This window comes from Prionailurus viverrinus, chromosome B1 (assembly GCF_022837055.1).
Source record: "Prionailurus viverrinus isolate Anna chromosome B1, UM_Priviv_1.0, whole genome shotgun sequence".
Lineage (NCBI taxonomy): Eukaryota > Metazoa > Chordata > Mammalia > Carnivora > Felidae > Prionailurus > Prionailurus viverrinus.
The window spans coordinates 3225109-3246473 of record NC_062564.1 but is presented as its reverse complement, the minus strand read 5'-3'; the positions used below and the strand labels follow the sequence as shown (position 1 = coordinate 3246473).

At 40.4% G+C, this 21365-nt stretch overlaps 1 protein-coding gene across 1 annotated transcript in view; it reads left to right on the top strand.

Moving 5' to 3' along the window:
* The window catches only part of CSMD1 (CUB and Sushi multiple domains 1), a gene marked incomplete at its 5' end in the record, with an annotated part of 688146 nt that overhangs the window by 209817 nt on the left and 456964 nt on the right, over window positions 1–21365 (top strand). The window contains one exon of the mRNA XM_047855978.1: window positions 20886–20998. Within this exon, the coding sequence (XP_047711934.1) occupies window positions 20886–20998 (113 nt within the window). The remainder of the gene's footprint in view (window positions 1–20885; window positions 20999–21365) is intronic.

Below are 21365 nucleotides of genomic sequence, written 5' to 3'. Positions count from 1 at the left end.
CCGCTCCCGAGCCAAACCTTCCTCCCTTATGGAGGCCATTCTGCAGAGTCTCACCTTTTCCTTTTCTCGGCTTACTTGTGCATCGCTCAGGTTTGCTTTTTATTTGTGGGGAAGCTTGCCCCCGACCCCTTCAGCTTGTTATTCTGCCGGAAAAAAGCAAAGCAAAACAAAACAAAACAAACAAACAACAAAACTTCCCTGGCCATTACACTCCCTCACTCTAATATTTAGCAGTTGCTTATGAGGTGATTCACTTTGTTAAAAAAAGTGCTGTAGGTGAACCTGCTGTCCATGTGTTAACAAATGGATGGGCCGTTGGGGCGCCTGGGTGCCCAATCCGTTAAGCCTCCAACTCTTGGTTTCTGCACGGGTTATGATCTCATAGTTGGTGAGACTGAGCCCTGGTTTGGGCTTTGCATTGAGCATGGAGCCTGCTCGGGATTTGCTTGCTCTCCCTCTACCCCTCCCCTGCTTGTATTTCCTTTCTCTCTCTCTCTCTCTGTCTCCCAAAATAAATAAACTTAAAAAAATAAATACATAAAAGAAAAGAAAAAGAAAAGAAAAACAAAAGGGACCATATTCTGACTACGCTGGGAACATGCTTTTGTCATTTATTGTATTTTGGGCATCTTTCCCTACAAGCACATGTCACTACCTCATCTTCTTAGGGGTCAATTCCTACCACTGCTAATAATTCAAATCGTGTTACTGGCCCATGATTTATGATGGTAATTATAATAATAGCATTAGTAGTATCATAGCTAATAATTATTAACTATCTCACGTATCATGTACCGTACTAAACACCTAATACATATTATCTTATTTGGTCCTTGCCTTTACCCCGCAAGTTAGGGGTTAATAGTCTCCTCGTGTGATAAATGATAAGACTTAGACTTAGGTAGATTGTAGCGGGATTCGCTCACAGAGTCATGACACCGTTGGGAGGCGTTTCTTTCCAGGAAGCAGCTTTATTTGTGCCGGCATTGGCTCAGTTGGGTAAACGCCACACGGCATCGTCTTTTACACATTCTTGACTTCTTTGTCTCCCATATGTGTGTAATGTGCAGACATACGGTCTGACTGGGTGCTCTCATGTTACAGGGCCGTGAGGCGTGGCACGAACCAGGTTGCCTTCCCTTATCTTGAGGTCCTTTCTCGCCACCTTCTCAGGGAGGGGCTCTACCACAAGATTAGAGGGTTTACCCCAACTCACAAGCCTGGTATGCGTATACTACATTGGATATGCATCCACGAGTATATGCTGCATATATGTGGGTGTTTAAACCAGTTCTTCCCCAGTGTCTGCTGCTTCCTACGCATGCACGTGGCTCGCTTCCTGAGGCATCCTCGGGGATCGCCTTTTGCTTTCCCTGCCGCCTCACCCTTGGCATTTACGAGCAGGGGTGCAGTAAACGAGTCCACTTGCTTTGTGCGCCTTCAGGAAAAGCTGCAGGAGGTGAATTGCAGGGGGAATGGGTAACTTCGTTTACAATGTCATCTTTTGCAACAGCCCCCCTAAAAGTCTCTCTCAGTCTAGTCTCCCACCACAGTATATGCATGCCCCTCTTCCCCCACCCTCACCAAATGTTCTTTTTTGCCAAACTACTCGACAAAAATGCATTTATTTATTAGAGTCCAGACTCCTGCAGGGTGTGGCCCAGACAGACGACACTATGGTTTTCAGGCCCCCACACCGATCGCCCAGCCTGGCATTGGCCTGCAGGGGGTTGCAAGCACCCACGGCGTGGATGGGAAGGGGGCCGCAGAGCCAGCGACGGAGTTTCTGGCTCTGGCTTTGCTATTAACTATCTCTGTGACCCTGAGGGAAGTCACTTTACCTCTCTGCACCTCTGTCTTCATGCGTGTAAAGTGTGTATAATAAAGTCCCCCTGCCCGTGGCAAGGAGCAGAATGAAATAATGCGTGTGAAAGTGCTGCAGAGCTAAGAAGTGTAACCCACAAGTGAAGTAACTTTATTATTACCATAACAGCTAATTTACGGAAGGGTGTCACTAAAGCAAATGAAAGAAAATTCTAAATAAATGCAAAATATGAAATATAAACGAAGCAAAGCAATGCCCTATAAAATCCCTTAGGTCACTATTAAAGATCTAAAGTCATACACCTATTTTTTCTAATGCTATTTGTTGTTAAGAGAGCAACAGCAAACTATGTATTACATTGACATAAGTGTTATTAGAACTTCCTCTCGATAGCTCACATCTATAAGTGAAACACTAAATAGCCAACTGAATCAAACTGAGATGCCCTTTGGGAAACATAACGTAGCAAAGATCACTTGGGCATTTAATCAGCGGCAGTGGAGAAAAAGGAAGCCACTGATAGATTTCCTCAGTAGACAAAATCACAGAAAAAGAAAGGAAACAAGGAGAGAACCACAGCTGTGTCTTCAAATAAACACGTACTTTTAGGGAATACGTTGACAAACATTTTTGAGTGCTTATAGGCTCGACTTCATTCTCAGTGTGGAGCTGGAAATCTCACTGGAGAGAGGCAGATATGGGGGCGGGTACGTACCAGACCAGGGATGAAGTCGTCGGATCTCATGATGCAGATTTCAGGTAAAATATGAGTTAAGAAACTTCTTCTTTTTGGAAGACTGGGATTCACGACCGCAGGTTCAATATGTTATAGGTTTCCCCTCTGTGGGGGGGGGGGGGGCAGGGGTGGAATTCTAGTCTTGGATATTCAGGAAGAATTTGGAGAGTGAGATAGCCTAATCGGTTCATCCTAGATATGGTTGTAAAATGTCCAATTTCTGTCAATGGCTTTTTAGTTTCTTAACATTCTTGGCACAACAAGAGGACAACTGAATTTAGGAGAGACCCTTTTAATGATCCAGTCTTCCCAACAGACAAACAGGTTACTCTGGTTATTTTTACAGAGGGACAGACTTAAAATTAAATAACTTATCTGGCAAATCTCTGTTGAGATCTATCCAAGAATATGTATTGATAACGGTCTTGAATTTAATTTGCAGAAGAATTGCATCTGGAGTTTCCTCTGGCCTTTTCAGTTATTAGCAGTGGGTGGCCGGGCAATTGCTTTAATTTTGGGTTATAGGTTTTAAATGTCTGTGCCTCTTAGGGGATCAAGAACCAACCTCAGGGAAGTCTGCAGGCAAGTAGCATTGCCTGCATCCAATGAGATGTGTGGGTTAACTGCTAAGGGTACCAGTTGTTTCTTACGGCTGGTTGACCTGTTATTGCTGAAGCCGCTACTCGTTTCTAGAAGCTTCCTGAGCCCCTAGTGTGACCATGGCCATGTCCCCTTGCTGTTGTCGGCAGGTCCTGAGCCGAAGGGCATCATTCTCTTTTTATTAAAACGCTGTGGAACAGCTCTAAGAAAGCAAACGCTAAAAACTGATGATTCCATGTTCATGTATCTTTGATATCATCAGAGGACTCAATCAGTATACATCTCAGTGCTTTGGAGAAAAGCTTGAGTAGTTTATGTTAGGAATAAGTACATGAAGACAACTCCTTGAAGGCTTTCTAGATAAAAACCTGTGTTTCCGTGATCAGAAATCAAGTACACTCCTTCGGTTCTTGGAAGCCTGGCATCACATGATCACAAACATTTCCCTTCATATTCTCACCCTTCTAATGGGCTTGCCTGTGCGCGGGGGTGCAGCTGATAGCACACATCAGACTTTATCTATGTTAGCTTTCCCATTGCTGCCTGTTTATCCGGGAGCTTTCTTACCAGCTTCTTTGCAAAACTATTTATCGCAACTCAGACATTGTGGTAGGATTCAGGGCGGGCTTCGAGGGGATGGTGAGCAACGGAGAAGTCAGAGACTGCCAGCCTTCATTAGGACCCTGGAGAGGGGTCGCAGAGCAGGACCCTCTCTGGATGGGCTACAGAGTCTAGATTCTCTGTTCCAGCTACCCTTCCAGTGGGGAAATAACTGACTGCTGAACACCAGCGTTCTAGGTTTGGGAGGCCAGCTGTTTCTGAGGTGTCTGGAGAGGCAGGCTGACCCAGGACCTTGGGGGCCCATGGGAAGTTGTATTTGGAGGCTCCTTCCCTACAGAGGAGAAGCCGTAGGTCCCAAGGGATGGGTAGCTCACCTGTAGTGCCCGCTGGAGATGGAGTGGGGAGGGCTCCAGCCAACCCGGAGCCCCGCCAACCTGAGTCATTTTCCAGATGTTCTGCTGATTATGCCACCAATATTGACTGACGGTGACTGCTTTCTCTGAGAAGCCGGGAAACACATGTCTTTCTTCTCACACTGTTAACCTGAAGAGCTAGGGAGCTCTTTTCCATGACTCATCAGCCCAAAGCATTTCAAATTTGTGTGGCGTGTTTTTGACATGAAGTTAACTCAAAGGCAAAGTTATTCTCTTTGTGGAGGAGATAAGGACATTTAAAACAAGAAGGGACATCCACTTCCACAAGCCTGGCTCCCTGTCTCGTGCCTTTCAACCTCACAGGATTGTGTAAGTGTAAAATGGAATGGTTAATAAAAAATGGGTTTAGAAACATTAGAAGTACAGTGCCACAAGGAAATACTACGCTACTAGGTATTACATCTGCTTTAATACCACAAATCATGTGGGGTTCAGCAGTATTCTGAGTCATCTTTGGACATGGGAGGTACTAGAAAGGAGGAGGCCAGGGAGAGATGGAACTGTCATTTACTGACTCTTGTCTGCACCTGCGTTGTCTCATGGCAGTCTTGTGACAAAGGTATTGTTTCCACGAAAACAAGCAGAGCTCTAATTCATGGTCATGTAGACAGCACACTGCTCAATGGGTATTTGAACTCAAAACGATTCCTGTTCACTTTTGAATCTGTAACAAAACATCACAACGAGGATATTGACATTGATTGATACAATTTACTAATCTTAGACTTTCCTGGTTTTATTTCTGTGTGTGTGTGTGTGTGTGTGTGTGTGTGTGTGTGTGTGTTCGATTCTATACCATTTTAGCACCTGTTTCAATTCATGTACCCACCTCAGGTCAAGACACATACAAAGCTAACTCATGTTGCTTTTGCTCATCATATCTGTGTCCCTCTCCCTCACTCCTCCCTGACGCTGAGAGCCACTCTGAATTCCATCCGTACAGGTGTGTCATTTGTGAGAGTGTTACATACAGGGAATCACAGTGCCTAGCCTTCTGTGCTTGCCGTTTTATACTCAGCAAGATTGCCTGGATATTGAGGAACTATTGAAGAATAGTTCTGCCTTTCCATGACTGATGTACTCCGTGATATGGATATGCCACTGTGTGTTTAACATCTACCAAATTGCCTATCATTTCTGTACAGGTTTTAGCGTGACCATGAGTTTTCATGTGTCTTGGATAGAACTCAGCACTGCTGTTGCTGGGTTGTATGTTAGTTGAATGTTTTGTTTTATAAGAAACTGTCAGATGACACTGAACACCTCTTCTTGCTTTTTTGTCATCGAGACATCGTTTTTGGTAAATTGTCCAGGTGTTTTTCCCCTATTTTCTCATTGGATTATTTAACATTATTTTTAAGAGCTTTTTGTATATTCTAGATACTAGTTCTATTTTAAATTTTTTTAACATTTTATTTATTTTTTTGAGATACAGAGAGAGAGGGGGCAGAAAGAGAGGGAGACACAGAATCTGAGGCAGGCTGTGGACTCTGAGCTGTCAGCACAAAGCCCGACATGGGGCTTGAACCCACAAACCGTAAGATCATAACCCGAGCCAAAGTTGGATGCTTAACCAACTGAGTTGCCCAGGTGCCTCTAGATAATAGTTCTTTACACAATATGTGCTTTGCAAATATTTTCCCTCAATTTATTACTTTTTCTTATTTATATATGTCGTCACAGCAGAATTTTTAATTTTGATTAGGTCTGATGTATAAACTTTTCTAATCATAACTTCTGCTTTTAGGTGTCAATTTGAAGGACTCTGATTTTCTTGAGTATTTAGTCCTTTTAGCTATTTTCAGGTCTGAACCATTCTGTATCAATTGTAGAATAAGCTTGTATATGTCTAAAAAGTTCTTGATGGGATTGTGATAGGAATTGCATGACATTGTTGAACAGTTGGGAGAGAATCGAGTCTTCCAATTCACAAATATAATATTTCCTGCCATTTATCAAATTTTGTGTGTCTGTGTTAACTGATATGAGTATATATTTGTCCTTTTTTAGCTAGTTCATATTGTGAATTACATTAGTTGACTTTTGAATGTTGAACCAGACTTACATGCCTGGAATCAATTCCACTTTGAGGAAGAGAACAATTCTTGTTACACATTGGACTAAGTTCTATAGTATTTAACTGAGGATATGTTTGTCTAAGTTCATGAGACATACAGGTCTGTAGTTTCTAACTTCCTTCTTTCTTTCATACTTCCCTTCCCTCGTTTCCTCCGTCCCTTCCTTCTCTCCCTCCTTCCTTCCCACCTCCCTCCCTTCTTCCTTCCTTCCTTCCTTCCTTCCTTCCTTCCTTCCTTCCTTCCTTCTTCCTCCCTTCCTCCCTTCCTCCCTTCCTTCCTTCCTTCCTTCCTTCCTTCCTTCCTTCCTTCCACCCACCCTTCCTTCTCTCCCTCCTCCCTTCCCCTTCCTTCTCTCCCTCCTTCCTTTCATCCTCCCTTCCCTGCCTCTCTCCTTCCTTCCTTCCCTTCACCCTTCCTTCCTTCCTTCCTTCCTTCCTTCCTTCCTTCCTTCCTTCCTCCCACCCTCCTTCCTTCCCTCCTTCCCTCCCCTCCCGTCCCCTCCCCTCCCATCCCCTTCCCTTCCCCTATCTATGTCTAGTTTTGGCATGAAATTAATACTGGTCTCATTTAATGACTTGAGAAGTATTCCTTCCTCTGTTAGTTTCCAGAAGAGTTTATGAAAATTGATGTTAATTCTTCTATAAAACATAGATAGAATTTTCCAGTGAATTTCTGGGTCTACAGATTTTTTTGGGGGGAGCTTTTTGATTACAGCATCAATTTCTATAATTGTTACAGGACTATTCAAATGTCTGTTTCATCTTGGTTGAATTTTGATAGTTAGTGGTTTTCAAGGAATTGGTTCATTTTTTTATAACCTGTCAAATTGCTGAGTCTAAAGTTGTTCATAATATTTCCTTATCATGCTTAATGTCGTTAATGACTGCTGAATTTGGAGTAATAACTACTCTTTTATTTGTGATGCATGTCTTCTCCCTCTCCCTCTCCCTTTCCCAGTCTTCTTAGAAGCTTATCAATTATGTTGATTTTTTAAAGTAACAGTTTTTATTTCTTTTATTTCTATTTTTTTCTATTGCAATTTTATTTATTTCTGATATTTATCATACCCCTCTTCTCCTTTGGATTTATTTTACTTTACTTTTTGTAGTTTCTGGAGCTAGGGACTTAGGTAATTATTTCATTCCATTTCTCCTGTCTAGTTATTTTTAGTACTATAAATTGTCCTCTTGGCACTGCTTTAGCTATATCCCAGATATGGTTTTTTTTTTATATGTTTTGTTCTCATTTTTCTTCTGTTCTTTATTTGTTTGTTTCATTTGAGACTTCTTTTGATCATGGATGTGTGTTGTTTAGTTTTCGTGTGTTTAGAAATTTTCCTGTTGCCTTTTTGTTAAGATTTCTAGTTTGATTCTATTGTGGTCAGAGAACACTTTCAGTAGTATTATTTCAGTTTCTTTAAATGTGTTGAGGTCTATTATCTGGCCCAGAATGTGGTCTATATAGGTGAGTGTTTCAGAGGAGCTTATGAGGCATGTGTGTTTGCTGCTATGGGGTGTAGTGTTCTCTATGCCAGTTAGATCCTGTTGGCTAATTGTATTGTTCACATCTTCTGTAACCTTGCTGATTTTCTATCTAGTTTCTGAATGAGGGCCGTTAAAATCCTCAACTGTACTTGTGGATTTGTCTGTTTCTTCTCTCAGCTCTGTTTTGCTTTATGTATTTTGAAGTTCTAATGTTTGTTGTGTACAGTTAGGATTTGTGTGTCTTGCTGGTGGATCATTTTATCATTGTATAACACCCCACTTTGTCTCTAGAATATTTTTTTGTTCTCAAGTCTACTTTATCAAAATTTAATGTGGCCACTCCTGCTTCTTTATTGTCAGTATTTTCATGGTATAACTCTTCTCCTTCTCCTTTCAACATACCTTTGTCCTTGACTTTGAAATGTTTTTTTTTTGTTTTGTTTTGTTTTTTTTGTGAACAGCATGTATTTGGGTCATGATTTATTGACTCTGCCACACTGCGTCTTTTGATGAATTAGACAATTTACATTGAAGGTTATTACAGAAAGAGTTTGTATGTTCCACTTTATTATTTGTTTTCTATTTGTTTCTCTGGTTCTGCTGTTTCTTTTACTTTCTTTCTTGCTTTTCTTTTCTAGCCTTCCTGCGGGTTACTTCCACATTTTTTAAGGACTCCATAGTTTTCAAAATGGTTACTGTGCATATTACAATATACATTTGTGACTTATAACAGTCTACAGGTATATAAGTTCCCTATTATTGCTGTATCAAATTATGACAAACTTGGTGACTTAAAACAGAAATTTATATTCTGGTAATTCTGAAGGGCAGAAATCCAAAATCAGTTTCATTCAGCCAAAATCAAGGTGAGAGCAGGACTACACTCTCTCCAGAGGCTCTGAGGGAGGATCTACTCCTAGATTCTTCCAGCTTTTGATGGCTGCTAGCGTTTCTTGGCCTATGGCGCCATCACTTACCTCTCTGCCTACAAGTTCACACTTTCTTTCTCTTCTGTCTGAAATCTCCCTCTGCCTCCTTCTTCTGAGGACACCTTTGAAGGCATGTAGAGCTCACCTTGGTAGTCCACTACCATCTCCCCACCTGGAGATGCTTAACTTAAATACATTTGGAGAAATTATTGCCATATAAAATAACATGCACAGGTGTCATAGATTAGGACATGCACATTAACATGCCATCCGCCTATTACAATGGTATCAACATTTAAAACTTTTCCATGTAACCTCACTTCCTTTACCTTCCCAACTTTTAAATGTCATTGAGTATCAGAGGTGTTAAAATACTTATTTCAATCATTAAATATGATTTCTAGAACTTATTATGAAAGAATAGTATACTTTATATTCTCATATAGTCTTCCCTTTCTTCTTGATGTTTCAAGTTTCTCCTGTTACCCCTTCATTTCTTTTTGAAGAAATTCATGTAACCAGTCACTAAAGTTGGGTCTACTAGCGGCAAATTATTTATCTGACATTTAAAAAATTTTTCCTCTTATTTTTAAAGATGACATTCACTGGACATGGACGTTATGCTTGATAGTTCTTTTCTTCAAAAACTTGAAAAATTTTGTGACACTTCCTGTGGCCTCCAGTGGTCAGGAGATCTACTGACATTCAAATTGGCAAATTTGAGTAAAAAATGTGTCCTTTCTCTCTGGCTGTTTTCCAGATTTTGTTCTATGTCTCTAGTTTTCAAACATTTAATTAGATGTTCTTGATGGTTTTGTTTGGATTTATCCGGTGTGAGGGTCACTGAGTTTCTTAGAACTGTAGGTTTATTTATTTCACCATATTTGGGCAGTGTTCAGCAGTTATTTCTTCAAATACCCTTCACTCCAAGGTCTGTCTCTTCTTCTTCTGGGACACTGAAGATGCCAAGTTCGGCCTTGTTGTCCCCCAGGTTTTGGAAGCTCTGTTCATGTTTTGTTGTTGTTTTTGTTTGGTTTTTGTTTTTTGTTTTTCTTTTTTCAGTCTGTATTCCCTCTGTTCAGTGTAGGGAGTTCTATTCATGCACTCTCAAGTTCACTGATGGCATCACGCATCTCTACCATGAGCTTTCTAGAAATTTTTGTTTTAATATATGTTGAATCTTTTTACTCCTATAATTTCCACCTGGTCTTATAACATCCATTTATTTCCCGAGATTTTTTTTTCTACCTGTTTTCAGAGACTTTGTAAAAGACTGTCAAAGCTTTTACATGATGGGTGTTTTAAAGCCCCTGTCAGACAATTGCATCACCCGTTCATTTCAGGTGTTGTCGGCTGGTTATGTTTTCCCATTCAAGTCTTGATTTCTTAGCTCTTAGGACAATTGTACACTGGTTGTTGTGTCTACCATGTTAGGACACGTTGATACTCTAGAGATCCCTCCTTATAGCAGGCAATCACCCTGGGTAGGCTTAGCACATGGGCCTTTGGCAACTTTGTGGGCTTGGGTTCCAATGACAGGTTAGTTATCAGAGACCTGAAGATGTTGTCTTGGTCAGCTTGGTTTATCTGGTTTTGTTGGCTCTTGTACTCATCCTGACTGGGGCCAGGATGTTTCTGGGAGGGCAGGAGTTGGTGGGGCCCCCCTACTAGCACCTCCTCCCCCATCTTACCCCTCACCCCTCACTCTGCCTGTGGATCTGGGAGGGGAGGAGAGTCTCAGCCCCCAGTGCTGAGGGACAAAGATCTACCTTGATCGGATCACTGGTGTGGCTGGGTCTCTCATGGGTTCTGTCCTCTGTGGTATCTTTCCTCAGAAAAGGGAACCCCAGGCTCATGAGGAAAGTAAAGGCCTTCCCTGCACACGTATCACTGTTGGAGTCCCTTCATCTGTCTACCTGGCTGCCTGAGGTTGTTAAAGGAATATCATTTATATCCCAGAGAAGGATGAGCTCATCTGGAACCTTCTCTTGTCCGGTCAGGGGTTGGCAAACACCAGTCTGGTTGGTCTTCTGTTTGCATGAGGAAGACAGCTGGCGCTTTGCTGTCTCTCTGGTGCTGGGTCCCAAACCAGCTTTCCTGCTACTCCAGCCCTTCAGAGTTCTCTTCTGGTTTTCTCCTCTGCCATTCGCAGGGTTTAGAACTGTGACTAGTGGAGAAAAATGGTAAAAAGAGTCCCCATGTCAGGATTGGCCACTCCATACACCTTTAAATAGTCTGCTGTCATCAACGGCAGAAACCTGTAAAATAACTTTACGTTGGGGGGTGCCTGGGTGGCTCAGTCGGTCGAGCGTCCGACTTTGGCTCAGGTCATGATCTCGCAGTTTGTGAGTGCAAGCCCCGCGTCAGGCTCTGTGCTGACAGCTCGGAGCCTGGAGCCTGCTTCCGATTCTGTGTCTCCTCTTCTCTCTGCCCCTTCCCCGCTCATTCTCTGTCTCTCTCTGTCTCTCAAAGATGAAATAATGTTAAAAAAATTTAAATAAAAAATTAAACAAATAAGAGCTGCACACTTTACTGACGGAGCCACCCAGGCGCCCCTGTGTCTGCCCACTTTTACTAGGGATCTGAATCAGGGCATCTAATTCGTACTACCTCATCCCAGGAATGGTCTGTCCAGGTACCTGAACAGATCTCATGTTCTGTCTTCTTCTAAATTAATTAATCCCACTTCTCCTTAGTACTCGCTAGGTCCACCCAATTAAGACAGATGGCCAAATAAAACAGTTATTTTAAATAACTGCTTTTTCTGCACTTTTTGCGGAACTTAGGAAGTTTATGGACAGTAAGGCACTATAAAAAATTCAAAATCAGTGAATTCTAAGCCAGCTTGCAACTTAGGAAGAGGATTTAGTTTTCAACAGCCCAATTTACGATTAAAATGAGTACTTTAAAGGTTCAGTGCACTGTTTTCCTTTTTGATACCTGCAGGAATGGTGCACGTATAACTTATTCCAGGGCTTCTACTACACAGCTTTGTGGCATCCTCACTCTTGGGTCTCTTTCATATCCAGGTTTGAGCAAATTATTGTGTTTTTTTAAATTAATATACAGTAAAATCGAAGCTGTTGGTATACAGATATACAAGTATCTATACCACCAAAATCAGGATACAGAGTGATTCCATCACCCCCGAAACTCCCATTGCTTTCTTTTAAGTCTCCTCCCTGGTCCCTGGACCCTGGACCCTGGACCCTGGACCCTGGACCCTGGACCCTGGAGAGCTGCTCTGTCCTCCATCACTATAGTTTTGTCTTATCACAAACATGGAGTTATACTCTACATAATTCCTGAGAATACAAGTGGGAATGTAAAATGGTACATCCCCTCTGGAAAACAGGCAGGCAGTTCCCTATGAACTTAAATATACATTTATGGTAAGATCCAGCAATGCCACCCCTAGGTATTTACCCAAGGGAAATAAAACTTACCCTACACAAATGTGTATGTGAACACTATCCTAATTGCCAAAGATCTGTAAACTGTGTAAATGCCCTCAGTGGGTGACTAGACAAAGACTCCGTGGTATATTCACACGGGCATTCTACTTGGTAGAACCAGGGACAGACTATTGACGTAAGCAAAAACATGGGGATCACAGAGGCATTACATTGCGTGGACATTGTTGTGGTTGGCTTAGCCACCCTTTCTAGCAGACACATGTCATGTATGTACGGACAGAACTGTTGAACCTTTTCACAAGGGCTGAAGAAAAGATCTGTTCAGAAATGAGACTGCTGTCCTATAGGTGGTAACATTACCAGCTGTCAAAATGTCATAAAGTCACTGTGTCCTGTGGGTACAATTATGTTTTTGACCCACTTTCGTATGAAGGAGTTGAGATTTTGAGTTGAGATTTTTCTCAACTCAGTGTGCCCTGGTTGTAGCCAAGGAACAAATTTATAATCAAAGTCATTTATTTCTTCCTGGCCTGATCATTTAATATAGTGGAACTTCCTGCCTATTTCCATTCAACCTGGGGACTGACTACAGAAGACATGTCAAACCGCTTCATGCAAGCTGACTCTGTCTTCTCTGAAATCTATCAGAAATTCATAGAATGTTAGATTTCCACAACTCCTTTTATATAGTTAAATGCAATTATTTCACAGATGAGGAAGCTTAGAGGCAAAAGAATTATTGAAAATTAAGAGTGAATTAATAACAGAGCTGTAACAGAACCCTAAGAACCAAGTCCTGGATATTCTAAGATACAGTAAAGATTTCACTCATCGTTTGGAAATATTCCTATAAAATTTAAACATGTGGATATTTAGCAAATTTTAATGATGGTTGTTAATTTATATTTTTTATTGATGTGTTTACTCCAAAAATTTTGAATGTTATATGCCAGAGTCTGGGATAAAAAGACCAAGATATAAGTTTGCACTCAGGGAAATTCAGAATTCAGTAGGAAACAGATGTTGAAGTAGGTGCCTATGATATGTTTGACCTAAATGAGGCATATGCAGAATTCTACAATGGTCAGAGAAAAAAAAAATCTTCCATTGTCTAAGGGAGTTAAGAAATGCCTAGTGAGAACCCTCAAATCTTTAAGAATTCTTAGCTGCTGTGCAAGAAGAATGGGCATCCTAGGTAGTGATGTCAGTTACCAAACACCTAGAGGTCGAGAACTGCCAGTATTTTTGGAGACTGGTTACACAGGTCAGTATGGCTGCGTGGAGCACAATATGTGTGGAGGCTGGAAATTCCACTGTAGAGACAGAGGGCAAGAGGAAGCTGGGAACCTGCAATACAATGGCTTTTTTCTCAAAAGAAAATTTTATTGTAGTTTTCTAACAAGTAAGTCAAATTACTTAGTATTTCATTAGAATCATTTTATCTTTAGTTTTAAACCAAAATATTGTGTATTATAAAGTCAATTTAGGAAGAAATGAAGCTGTTTTTAAAAAAGTGATTAAAATGATATAGTTAGGCTGACTATTAAAGTATTTTATCAAAACAAACCTCTATTTTATTTTTCAGGTACTAATAATTGAAAAAATTCTGTTTAAACAGATAAGCAGTCACAGGGGTCACAATAACATTTGCTTTTTCTTTCTAAAAATTCATTTTTCAGTGCCAGAAAATGGAAATAGTTCCAGAAACATGACAAAAGAACAGGAGGGAAACTCTTTTCCTTTGTTTTAAATGGTTGTAAAATAAAATTTAAGATTAAAAATCTAACACAAAAGTACTTTAAGATTTTTTAAGTAATTTTTAAAAGCATTAAATAATGTTAAAATAATTATTTTAAAATATTGTGACTACCGTCTCACAATCCTTTTCATAAATAAACCAGTTAAATAAGTAGCAGGCTTAAATTCTAAAGAGAAGTACAAATCCTAATCTGATTTTGGATTGAATGAACTTTGTGGGAAGTGTAGCCCTGCACCAGCTCACTTACATTCATGTGAATCAACAGACTGACGTAAATGGAAATAAAATAACATCCAGTGCATAACTACAAGAAATTCAAATATATTCACCAGAAGTATTTCTGATGTAGTAAATTTGGCAACATAGGTCTTTTCAATGTGTGAACATTTTCTACATGGTAGTTCAGGTTTTGACAACTTAAAGTTAATTCCAGTGCCTTAGACGGGAAAGGACTACAGAGCCAGGAGGCCTTTAGGAGGCTGCCTCCGTGATGCTGGTTTTGGAAAATCAGCGCTCAAACCGAGAAAGTGGAGACAGAGAGAAGGACGCGGTGTGATTAGTAGGACTTAGTGATGAACGGGTGGTGGGGAGAAGGCACTCTCACTCTCTACTTCTCGTGACGAGGTGGTTGATGCTATGAGGGGGGATTTAAGAGACTCTGAGGGGCAGGTAGTTCCTGTCTGATTGCTTCCATGTTCTTCCTCCTATATTTGCAAATAAAGTTCTCTTCAGAGATAAAGGGAAATAGATTGGGAGGGAGCTTGAGAAAGGTGGAGATAGTTTGGGATATCAGCTAGTGGCGCGCGAAGGGAAAAGACACCGAATGTGGCCCAGGGAAAGAGTGTTTATTGAGTGGCTGGCGGGAATCTGGAGATCACAGGTCCAGACATACTGGTGTGAGTCAGCAAATTCTTCATCAACTTACAGGAAGATAGAGGGGCTTGTTGGGTCTTATTAGATCCATGGAAGATGGTAAAAATTTCAACAGTGCTGGCAGGGACGGCTGAGACATTGCATCAGAGTATCAGCCGCATTGTCCACAGCATGCAAAATATAATGATGTCAATGATAGAGGCCCCAGGAATTTAAAGAGTGGGTTTCAGTGGGGCGCAAGCACATGACAGTTCACATCACATGTAGATGTGGCCAGAGAGAGCGGTTAAGATGATACAAAGTATAGCAAAGTACCAAGCATGAGGGCAGTTGCACTGTCTGAGAGCGGGGGAGGGGAGCGTCACTGGGGTTGAAAGGATCAAGGAACCACGAATTGTGTGCCAGAATTATCCATGTGGACACTCTGACCATCCACGGGTAGAGATGGCCGTCAGCCAGTGAGTTGCAGGGAGGTGATGACAGACGTGAGCAGTGAGGTAGAGTCATGTCATGAATCTCAAGGTCGCGGGGGGTGTAACGGGTGATTAGAGAGTGGCAGTGGGGAACGTAAATCAGAAGGGTGTTGACTCCACCTCCAAATGGTATTGATAAATTATTCCAAAAGGAAGATGTGGTGTGTAACACACACACACCACACACCACACACACACTGGAATATTCCTCAGCCATTAAAAGGAGTGTAATCTTGCCATTTGCAACAACACGGATGGAATGGGTGGATCTAGGGAGTATTATGCTAACTTAAATAAATCAGAGAAAGACAAATACCACATAATTGCACTGATATGTGGAATCCAAAAAATAACAACAAACGCAAAACCCGAAATAGTCTCATAAATACAGAAAACAAACGGGTGGTTGCCAGTGGGTAAAACAGGTGAAGAAGATCGAAAGGCACAACATCCATTTATAAGATAAATAGGTCACAGGGATGACAAGTACAACATAGGAGATACAGTCAGTAATATTGTAAAACACTATGGTGACAGATGGTAACTAGACTTAGCGCTAGTGAGCATTGCATAATGTGTAAAGTTGTTAAATCACTATGATGTACACATGAACCTAATATAACGTTGGATGGCAACTGTACTTCAGTGAAAAAGAAAAAGAAGAAAACAAGCACTCTCCTCCACTTACCTTACATGTAACTTAAAAGCCAATATATTAGCGTATAAGAAAAACCAGAGGTTATAATCCTTTCTTTCTTACGTTTGTGTAAACTTTACAACAAAATGATACTTGTTCTTTTCTCTTCGTTTTCTTACCCAGCGCAGTGAATTTAACTTAAGGTACAACAAGTGTCTGTTTGTAATGGCTCTGAGTAAGATCAGACTTCCCTTCTTATATTCATATAGTCTAGAAAATGTTATCCAAGAGAAATAAAGGAAGAGAAATAAGTCATATAAAAAAATGAGCAACTGGAACCCCCCCTTTCCTCCAGAAATACTCGACCAAACCTCTAACCGAGAAGTTATGAGAGCTGATTACAGTAATGAATGAGCAGAAATTTTAAGGCATAAGAGAATAATATAAGGTAGCCAGGATTTTAGAAGACAGAAATCAAGGGAGAACAGATATGCATGAAGGTGAATCTTGGATTTCACAAATCACTTTTCCGGGGGCATTGTCTGACTCTCAGTTTAGGGCATCCTGGCAAACAGGTGTCTGTGACCCAGAGAATGTGGTTTTGGGAGACACGGGATATGGGGGACCCTGAATTGGGCTATCAAAGCTGTGAGGACTTGGGGGTCCAGGATGACAAGGGAAAGGGAATCATGGGGATGTGAACCTGGCATCTGCTGGACTTTGGTCCTTGATGTATTTGCCTAAGACCAACTTTCCAGGAATCAGAAGGAACGAGCCCAAGCAAAACTTTGCTGCAACTGGTCTACAGAGCTCAGCAGAACTTTGGGAATTTTCAGTGCTAAGGAAACAAAGGTGTCTCAGACCTGTTGTTTCAAGGAGAAGATCTACTACTAAAAGCCATGTTCTCTGGGTTGTGACACAGAAGGGGATAAGCACTAGGAAAACCACATGCCTGAAATGCAGCTGTGAATCATTCCAGTGACGGAATGGGTCAAAGTGGTCACTGTGCTCCCAGAAGAACATTAAATACTCCCAGTGGAAGGTCACAACATACAGAACCTCTAGCATGGCTTATGCACAAGGTCTGGCATTCAATCAAAAATTACCGGAAGTGTCCAGAAACAGTGCGCAATGCCTGCAACCAGGAGGGAGGGGACAGATAAAGAGCAAGATATCCTGACATAGCAGTTATCATTCAGGACTCTGACAATTAACTATGGTGCATGTGTTTAAAAGTTATGTGAAATAATCAAGAATTTTTCCAGAAAACTGTAATCTATAACAAGTCAAATGGAAGTTTAAGAATTGCAAGATACATTATCCACTATAATTAATCTATATGATTGGAACCAGAAGATGGTTTAATAAAAAAAAATCCCAGCTGAATCAGGAAAAAATAATGTACAGAAAGTGTGTGTACATTTGGAGTTCTGGAAGAAAGAAATTGAGAGAAAATAGGACATAACCAATATTCAAAAACATTACCACTAACAATTTTCCAATACTGACAATAGACATCAAGGTAGAGACTCAAGAAATTCCATAAGCCAGGGAGGATACCTCATACTGGCACATTGCAATCAATCTTCTGAAAAACAGGATGAAGAAATATCTTAAAAGCAGCATAAGCAAATGAATATTATTTTCAAAAGAGCAAATATAGGATTGATAGAGTGCTTCTCAGTATAAACAAAAAAGGTAAAAAGACAACAGAATAACATATTTGAAGTGTTGGGGGAGAGAAAAGCTATTAAGTAAGAGATTTAATTAAAAAATAATTGACCAGGGACACCTGGGTGGCTCAGTTGATTAAGCATCTGACTTCAGCTCAGGTCATGATCTCATGATTTGTGAGTTCGAGCCCCGCGTTGGGCTCTGTGCTGACAGCTCAGAGTCTGGAGCCTGCTTTGGATTCTGTGTCCCCTTTCTCTCTGCCCTTCCCGCACTCACACTCAGTCTCTCTCACATTCAAAAATAAACATAAAAAAATTTAAAAGTTGGCACAAAAACAGACACTCAGATCAATGGAACAGAATAGAGAACCCAGAAATGGACCCACAAACATATGGCCAACTCATCTTTGACAAAGCAGGAAAGAATATCCAATGGAATAAAGACAGTCTCTTCAGCAAGTGGTGCTGGGAAAACTGGACAGCGACATGCAGAAAAATGAACCTGGACCACTTTCTTACACCATCCACAAAAATAAACTCAAAATGGATGAAAGACCTCAATGTAAGACAGGAAGCCATCAAAATCCTCGAGGAGAAAGCAGGCAAAAACCTCTTTGATCTTGCTCGCAGCAACTTCTTACTCAACTGGTCTCCAGAGGCAAGGGAAACAAAATCAAAAATGAACTACTGGGACCTCATCAAAATAAAAAGCTTCTGCACAGCAAAGGAAACAATCAGCAAAACTGAAAGGCAACCGACAGAATGGGAGAAGATATTTGCAAGTGACATATCAGGTAGAATCAGTACCCAAAATATATAAAGAACTTATCAAACTCAACACTGAGAAAAACAAATAATCCAGTGAAGAAATGGGCAAAAGACATGAATAGACACTTCTCCAAAGAAGACATCTAGATGGCCAACTGACACATGAAAAAATTCTCAGCATCACTCATCATCAGGGAAATACCACAATGAGATACCACCTCACACCTGTCAGAATGGCTACCATTAACAACTCAGGCAACAACAGATGTTGGCGAAGATGCGGAGAAAGGATCTCTTTTGCATTGTTGGTGGGAATGCCAGTTGGTGCAGCCACTCTGGAAAACAGTATGGAGGTTCCTCAAAAAGTTAAAAATAGAACTATCGTACAAACCAGAAATTGCACTACTAGGCATTTACCCAAAGGATACAGGTGTGCTGTTTTGAAGGGACACATGGACCCCAATGTTTATAGCAGCACTATCAGCAATAGCCAAAGTATGTAAAGAGCCTACACACACACACACACACACACACACACACACACACACAATGGAGTATTATTCAGCAATCAAAAAGAATGAAATCTTGCCATTTGCAACTACGTAGATGGAACTGGAGGGTATTATGCTGAGAGAAATTAGAGAAAGATATCATATGACTTCACTAATAGGACTTTAAGAGACAAAACAGATGAACATAAGGAAAGGGAAACAAAAATAATATAAAAACAAGGAGGGGGAAAAACATAAGAGACTTCTAAATATGGAGAACAAACAGAGGGTTACTGGAGAGGGTGGGGGGGGTGGGCTAAATGAGTAAAGGGCATTAAGGAATCTACTCCTGAAATCATTGTTGCACCATATGCTAACTTAGATGTATATTAAAAATATAAAAAAATAAAATTTTAAAGTAAAAAAATAAAAAATATAATTGACAAGAGGAAAAACAAAAAACTAATTTATCATTAAATCATATTCTAAATAAAAGTCAAAATTCTCTGATGAGATAAAATAATATAAATAAAATAATTAAAAAGAATACAACACAATTATATGCTGCTTTCAAGAGGCAAACATGAAATGCATATAGTAGAGTAGGTTGAAAGTAAAAGATTAGGAAAAGGTATTCCTTGTAAGAACTAATAAAAAGAAGAAGAAATATTATAGCTTTATAGTCACAAATCAAAGTAAATAGACATTTACACTTGACATTTATGTTCTGTGTGCTTTCTGATATGTTACGTTTCGATAAAATGCATGCAAAGGGAAGAAAAACAACTCTCTTCGAACCAAACAAGCAAATACGACACCAAATATTAGAGAGCAATCTCTCTAACAAAGAAACAGTCTTCAAAAAGAAATATGTTTTTAGTTACTGCACATCACTCGCCTGCACATCACTCACTGTAATTCTTTTTTTTTTTCAATTTGTGTGTAACTGCATGAGCTACTTCACATGTAATGACTATTGTTCATCTGCCTTTGAGCAATCAAGGCTGTCTGTACCGCCCAAGGTGAGCGTGTTGGGTTGATAGACAAATGATACGATTGATGGGGCAAATCATGTGTTCCTATTCCCGAAAGTACTTTGCTGAAAGCAGAGCTTCCTATTTGATTAGAGACATTTATTTTGGTTGAATTGATTTTTTTCTTACACTTTTTCTATTTCGGCATGCTTTTTGTCAGCGTGTTGAATTCAGTCAATGGATTTAGTGTTTCTTTTCACTGGCTGACAGCAGCCACTATGTGACCGTTTTATTAATGCCCAATGATTGTTTCACTGAAACTTCCATTTGGTGTGACCTAGACATTAATATGCAGAGGGAAAGTTCAGTACACTTGCCAAATCTGTTTCAGCTATGCACACACTTCTTGTTGATATTCTCTTAATGTACGGTTACTTTTGATTTTAAATATATGTATGTGTGTGTGTACGTGTGTGTGTCCATATATGTATGTGTGTATATTTATGTGCATATATGTGTGTATGTATGTATGTGTGTATGTACACACACACACACACATACATCCTTTTCTATAATGTCATAGAGTTGGAATCATACAGTATGCAGCTTTTCAAGTTCTTTTTCATGGCTTGATAAAATCGCTCATTTCTTTTTAGTGCTGAATAATATTCCATCCTATGATGTGTTTCTAAAAGAGATGGTGTGGTAAGGTACATGATAATTGAAGCCAAACAATCTGAGCATTATGTGAATGAATCAGAACATTTCTCAGCTTAGGGATGTTTCCGTGTCGATGGTGTGATGTTGTACAACCATACAGCGGTAAGAGATATCCGTCCGTCACACGGGACGACCACGGGTTCCGGATTTAGCACTCACCGTCCTGCACCTAGAGTAGGACTCCCGCTCCAGACACTAAGGGCGGTTGGTCACCCTGAGTCAGTTTTTAAAATGAAAGATACAAAATTCGATCACAGAAGAATAATTACTGTACAATGGCTGTAATATTGAAGCTGAAGTATAAATACACATTACAAGTGGCTATGGATTCTTTGAAGCAAGGTCTTACAGTGTATATACCTGTACTTGTTTGTTTAGGCAGCAAGACCTTCAAAGCAAAAGTAGAGATATTTGGCGATTCAAATAACGGTTTCAACATTTCTGTCCTGTGCAGACTCACTGGCTCCAGTGTTCCTGACCTGATTGTGAGCATGAGCAACCAGATGTGGCTGCACCTGCAGTCTGATGACAGCATCGCCTCGCCTGGATTTAAAGCTGTTTACCAAGGTATGGCCGCGACGCGCTTGCCGACCCCTGAAACTAGCATGCGTGCAGGGGTCAAGGACCATTCTCAATGTGTTAGACATAAGTAAATTTGGAATGTCACAATAATGTTTAAAAATAGGGACTAATTACTTGCAACTTCCTTAATTAGAACCCTACTTACGGTTCTTTTTGCAAAGAACTTTTAACTTGTGGAAAGCCTAGCTTGCCATGACGTGTGCCATCATTAGGTCAAAATAAAGAGCAACACTAAGTACGAAACACAAGCTATGAAACATTTTTATGCTTGTGGATATTGGCATTTTATCTCTTTGAGAGGGAGATGTTATGGTTATGACTAAGGGAAATATTTTGAACAAAGTATGACTTG